This window comes from Orycteropus afer, unplaced genomic scaffold (genome assembly GCF_000298275.1).
Source record: "Orycteropus afer afer isolate SDZICR_OR568_19922 unplaced genomic scaffold, OryAfe1.0 scaffold00580, whole genome shotgun sequence".
Lineage (NCBI taxonomy): Eukaryota > Metazoa > Chordata > Mammalia > Tubulidentata > Orycteropodidae > Orycteropus > Orycteropus afer.
Genome location: NW_006922167.1, coordinates 1,140,463 through 1,147,057, shown reverse-complemented (window position 1 = coordinate 1,147,057; position 6,595 = coordinate 1,140,463). Strand labels below are relative to the sequence as shown.

Genomic DNA, 6,595 nt, shown 5'->3' with positions numbered 1-6,595 from the left:
ATCACTACGGAAGTAGGATTGCCCAACCTTCCTTCCGAGGAGTGGCTGGTGGGTTTGAACCGCCAGCCTTCTGGTTAGCAGTCAAGTGCTTTTAGCCACTTTGCTACCAGAGCTCCTCATTAGCCATTAGAGAGATGCAAATCAAAACAACAGTGAGATACCATCTTGCCCCAGCACTAGTAGCAAAGTTTAACGAGACAGAAAATAACAAATGCTTGCGAGGATGTGGAGAGATTGGGACTCTCATACACTGCTAGTGGGACTGTAAAATGATACAAACACTGTGGAAAGCAGTATGGCAATTCCTTAAAAAGTTGGAAATAGAAATAACATTAGATCCAGCCATTCCATTACTAGGTATATATCCTAAACAAGTGAGAGCTAGACATATGCACACCCGTGATCATCGCAGCACTATTTACAATAGCAAAAAGTTGGAATCAACCTAGGTGTCCATAAGCTGAGGAATGGATAAACAAACTATGGTACATGCACACAGTGGAATACTAGCAACCCTAAAGAATGTAGAATCTGCAGAACATCACATAATGTGGATGAACTTGTAGAACATTATGCTGAGTGAAATAAGTCAATCAGAGAAGGACAAATATTGTATTAGTCCGTTATTGTAAAAGTCAAGGAATGGTTTATATATGGAAGGAAATTTTCTTTGTGGGTTACCAGTGGTGGGATGGGAAGGGAAGGAACACTGTTAGGTAGGTAGAGATAAGTATTGATTTGAGTGAAGAGAAGGACAATGTACTAAATGTAAGCAATCACCAGTGGCACTGAGGAAGAGGAAGACATAGAGAGGTACATGGAAGGTACAGACAACAAAGATGAACCCTTTTGCACATACAGTACTACATTGTCAGTGAAGGCAAACATGGGTATACGGGTGGATAGTTGGCTGGACAGGCTGGAATATTAAGTATGTCTATGTAGCAGGAAGTGTACCCAAGACCATGTATAGGGTTGGCAGACAATAGTTCCACAAGTGTATTTGTATGTTTTGTAAGAATTCCCAGGTATATAGTAGAGCTGACAAGGGACAAGGTTGTAGACACTTCTTGGTCACAGCCAGCTACCCAGAGGGACCGAGTAGTTGAACCTGTGGGCTGGGGACCATAGTCACGGGACATCAAGCTCAATTGGCATAACATATTACACAAAACATTGTTCCACCTACTTTGGCGATTAGCGACTGGGATCTTAAAAGCTTACAAGCAGCCATCTAGATGCAACGATGAGTCTCCTCATCCAGAGCAAAGAAGAATGAAGAAAACCAAAGATTAATGGAAACAATTAGTCCTTGGAACTGGTACACCATGTGATCCTCAGCCTATATGACTATGAGACCAAAAGAACTAGATGGTGCCCAGCTACCACTGTAAACCACTCAGAGGGGGAATCTCTATCCTGGATAGAGACGGAGAACAATGTGGAACAAAACTCAAAATCATTTGGAAAAAGAAGGGAAGGGGTGACCAGGTTTGCTGGTCTGATAGATAGAGCCTGGTGGAACCACTGAGACTATGGCCCGTAGCTGCCCTTCAGGTCTGGAATTGAACCCACACCTGTGGCTTCCAGCCAAACAAAAGACAGGCATGATTTGAACATGTACCTGAGGTAGATATACTCCTTGGAGAGAACAATCATGGGAGAAAGAAGGGCTGTTTATGCACAGGGAGACAGTTTAGGGGGCAGGAGTGCATGGAGGGATGGACACAGGGAAGAGGTAACTATCAGGAGCAAGTGGGAGGAGAGCTGTTGCATTGGGGTAAATTGTATTCAGTGTCATGAGATAACGTGTGTGTGAACTTCTGTGTGGAAAGTGAATTTGCTCTGTAAACTTTCACCCAAATCACATTAATAAATTAATTTAAGAAATAAGTCATGGATTTTATGCACATGTTGGCCAAGACTGGAAGACAGTCACCTGCTATCTTTGTTTAGAATTTTTAGACATATACTACACTGAGGAGTAGAACGATGTTCTTTGAAATACTTATGAATTCATACTTAATTAGCTTTGCTCAGTATTTATTTGCTTCCATTTTTCCCACATCCCAAAAGCAAATAAATAGATACTGAGGAGAGGAGTAGGGTAAAAATAAGAACTGCAAGTTTCATCTAGTCTCACTTGCAGAGTTATGGCTGATATTTTTAGTAGTTGTTAAGTAGCAGGGCTGTTCTAGACTTCTAGGCGTGCCCCCATAAGGCAAACAAATGTTCCCTGAAATAAGTAAGCTATATGAGTTCTAGTACTTGCATACATTTAATAGTGCCTAAGACAGTTTTGATCTTTCTTTGATTTTCCTCTGGTTTCTATTATACTAATACAGGATAAACTCTGACTTGAAGAACAGAAGATATAATAAAAAGTTTTCAGGAATGTAAAGCTTAATACATTTTAATAGTGATGAAATTAAACTTTTATTTTAAATTTAAAATGTTTACTCACCTTAAAGTTAAAAAAAAAAAAATCTGTTTAGCACATTAAAAATAGTGGTGTAATTTGTACCATACATGCATGGTGGGCATCAGTCTTTGGTATATAGCAGTCAACTGCCTAAAGTTTTCTTTCTGTTTCTAATATGAAAACATAGATATCATCAAATGCAGAATTAGAATACTGAATGCTTTCCAAACTATACATACACCTCTTGAGATTCTCATGTTGCTTTATTTTCCCTCCTTCTTCTTCCCCCTATGTGATTTATAATTACTGACTTTATTGAAATAAAACATAATACATAGGACACGAACTTCGTCATGCCTCATTGTACTTTTAATACGTCATCGTGGCGTTGCTTCTTATTGATTGTGATTAAAAATATTCTGTAAATCTCTAAAAAATAAGCATTTAGCTTATTTTTTAATTTCTGTTGTTATTTGCCATTGAGTTAGACCTGACTCATAGCGACCCCACCTTGGGTTTCCGAGGAGGTATCACTACGGAAGTAGATTGCCCAACCTTCCTTCCGAGGAGTGGTTGGTGGGCTTGAACCACCAGCCTTCTGGTTAGCAGTCAAGTGCCTTAGGCACAATTATCCCTAATTTCTAGTTTTCATAATTTTAAACAATATCTAATAAACTAGAAAGCAAGACATTTAGAGATAATTGGAAAAAAAGTACTGACTTTATTTTTCCTTGAAGTGTTTACAGGAAAGAGATGAAGACATCAAAACTTTACAAGAGAAGATCTCTGAAATACAAAAATGTACTCAAGAACAACTTGAGGAAAAATCTTCACAACTGGATGTTGTAATTGAGAAATTAGAAAGGCATAATGAAAGAAAAGGAAAACTAAAACAACAGTTGAAAGTAAAGGAAGAAGAACTTGAAGAAATTAGAAATGCTTACAGGTATTATACAGTTTCCTAATCAGAAATAAAATGTAACTCAATCATTTCTTATAATCAATTTTATTTTTTAAATTACTTCTTCTCATATTAGTACCCTTAATCAGAAATGGCATGATAAAGGAGAGCTTCTAAGTCATCTTGAAATACAAGTAAAAGAAATGAAAAAAAAATTTGAAAACAAAGAATTGAAACTTAAAGAAGAAAGAGACAAAAGTATTGAAATGCAAAAGTAAGTATAACATTCTGAATGATGTAGGATATCTTTAAACACTGAGTTGGGACTGATGAAATAGGTATAAAGAATGAAGAAAGGGCTTAAAACATGTAGGACTTAGCTATTTTCCAGGTGTTTTATTTCTATCCATGAGAAATGAATAAAGGTAGTGGCAAAAACTATTTTCAGTAGAGCTTAGTGGTTTAGAGATCAAACTGGCATCAGGCCACATGGTGAATACTAGCTGAATTGAGGAATTGAACCACATTCTTTGAAATACTTATGAATTTGTACTAAAGATATTTATATTAAATTCCTCAGCCTCAACTGTGTCATTTAACAAATTACGTAATCTATTTTAAATCCCCATCTGTAAAATGAAGATAATAGTTCCTATTATCATCCTTCGATGTTTGATGTGAGATTTAAATTGTGTGTGTGTGTGTGTGTGTGTGTGTGTCTGTGAGTTGCATAGCTCTTAGAACAACAGTTCCTGACACATAGTAATTACTATATGGGTATTTTATTTATTACTACTATCATTGTTTTCAAACTCTGTCCAAATGGAAAGAGATGATAACATTTTTCTGTGTTGTATATAGAGTTAGGAAAGAGAATCACTTGACTACCTGAAACAATGAGCTCCTGAAGAGGCTAGAGCAAATCTAGATAGCTTGTGGCCTGCACAATAAAATAGGCTGATAAGATCAAATTCCAAAGAGGGAGAAGAAAATTTGTACCTGACTTCTATTGGATAGATAAAGTATGGTAGATGACTACCAAAAGGGCAAGGAGGCCACATCTTCTGACCTCTTCTAACTGTACAAGAGGAAAACAGAATCACCATCAGTAACCCAAGGCCTATTTCTGCAAGGCCAGACATGTTGCCTCACCTTTCACCAACGGTTCCTCCCAGAGCACCCACTACCTTTCTCCTGGGTTCAGTAATTCACTGCAGTGGCCACACACAACTCATAGATTACGGGGTTTATTAGGGAAGCACCAGGCTACAATTCAAGTTCAGGAAAAATGCTCAGTCTCTCTCCCAGCCACCATCTCTCAGCCAACAGTCTCTCACAGTCTCTCTTCCAGCAGTGTGTGTCCCTCGGTGTCTCACTCAGCAATGAGTGTCTCTTGTGTCTCTTTCCCAGGAGCGTGTGTCTCTTTCAGCAGCACGTCTTCCTTAGCCAGCAGTCAGAGAAAGACTTCAGCCTCTAGGAAGCCTCCTTTTGAGCCTGGCAGAGTGGCCAACGTAGCCAATCCTAATATCAGAATTCAAAACACCTGAGAGAAAGAGCAAACCTCCAGAACATTGCTTTGTGCCACACCCAACAGAAATACCCCAGATGGATAACTTTTACAATCAGGAGCTCCTCAGTTGCTCACAGCAAATTCCACCATGGAGTTTACAAAGACTTATGGCTACAAAAGACATACCAGGTAATTTAGTACACCACAGTGACATAAGGGTTGTACCTTGTAACTCCTATCACTAGACATGAAATTATTTTATAAGACTGAGCTACCTTGAGTTCCAGTAAGATGGCAGAAAGACTGCACAGACCCTCTTCAACAAAGAAAAGGGGAACCAGTTAACACAGATACAGAAGATAATCCTGGAACCCTGAGCCTTGAAGGATATAGAAGTGGGCTAAACTCCAACCAGCAGCAGAATTTGCATGAAAACACCAAAAAAAGAGACATACGGAGCTGCAGTCTGACAGCGATCCTGATAGCACAAACAGCTTGGATATTACCAAGTGGTGGTAGGACCTAAGAATTAACCTAAAAAACGGCCCTGCTAGCCAGGGACTGCACGGAGGACTGCTCTGGTGGCTGGTGAATAAAAGGGGAAGCAGAGAAGAGGAAGGTAGGCTAAGCGGTGGACTTTTGCCTGTCCAGGGGCACATCCATTTTGAATGTTTGCAAGTGGCTTGACCATTTTGGATATTTAAAGCGACAGCATTCTCCCAGATTCCAGGGACTTAAGAACAAGGTCCACTTGCCAGGAACCCCAAGGACATTCTGGACCGGGACAACTGGAAAGGTGTGACATTCTCCTTATTAATCTTATACCCCACATCCTCTTGGTGAATGGAGGTGCAGCCATCCCTTACTCCCACCCACTTTCTGGGCCAGCAGGAATTCCATCCCAGTCTATGTGCTTGGACGGAGCCTGGGTGCCCTGCCCCAATTGTTTTTTTCCCCGTTTTCTGTTTTTTAGTTTGTTTTTGTACGTTTAAAACTACTATTACTATTATAACTTTTGTCCTTTTTACTATTATGCTTTATGCTTCCCCTCCCAGGTTCTAGTTTTCAGCTTGCTTTCTTTTCCCTGTTCTTGGTTGGAATTATTTTTTCTTTTTTGTGATTAACCCCATTCCTTGTTTTTCTTTTTGTGTTTTTCCTATTTTTTTTCTTTATTATTCTCCTTCTTTATCTTTTTTCTCTTGTTGCCCTCTCCCCAGATATTGCAGGGTTTTGTTTTTTGTTTTTTGTTTTTTGTTTTGTTCTTCTTTTTCCCTTTTTTCTTTTTTTGGTTACTGTTCCTCTGTGATTATGTGGTGTGTATTTTGTCCATGTGCTTTTACTTTTTTGATGGTTATTCAGTTGTTATTTTTGTCTGACTCAGTGGAAGACAGCAGCAGTCCCCATATGACACAACTATACCCATACCTCCTGCAGCTTCACTTACTGAGTGAGAGCCACCACTTCCTTCTCCACCAACGGGCCAATGATAAACAATGACCAAGAAGAGCCTGACTCACCCTTGGCTGCTTTTCACAAACAGTTAACAGAGATCTAAATACAACAATGCCAAGAAGACAACAGACCATCACAGTCCATCCAAAGAAGCAAGATAAAGTGGTAGAAACAAGGGAGCAGGATACAGACCCAGAACACATCCCTGGAGAAGCAGCATTGGAACTCTCTGATAAGGAATTCAAAAGAATTATATTTAGGTATCTTCAGAGGACTGAGAGACAGACCAAGGAAAACACAGACAAAACCC

General features: G+C 39.3%; 1 protein-coding gene across 1 annotated transcript in view; it reads left to right on the top strand.

The window, feature by feature from the left end:
* Positions 1 to 6,595, top strand: part of LRRCC1 (leucine rich repeat and coiled-coil centrosomal protein 1) — a 66,324-nt gene that overhangs the window by 37,453 nt on the left and 22,276 nt on the right. Inside the window, 2 exon segments of the mRNA XM_042783016.1 lie at positions 3,160 to 3,368; positions 3,460 to 3,597. Of these exon segments, the coding sequence (XP_042638950.1) occupies positions 3,160 to 3,368; positions 3,460 to 3,597 (347 nt within the window).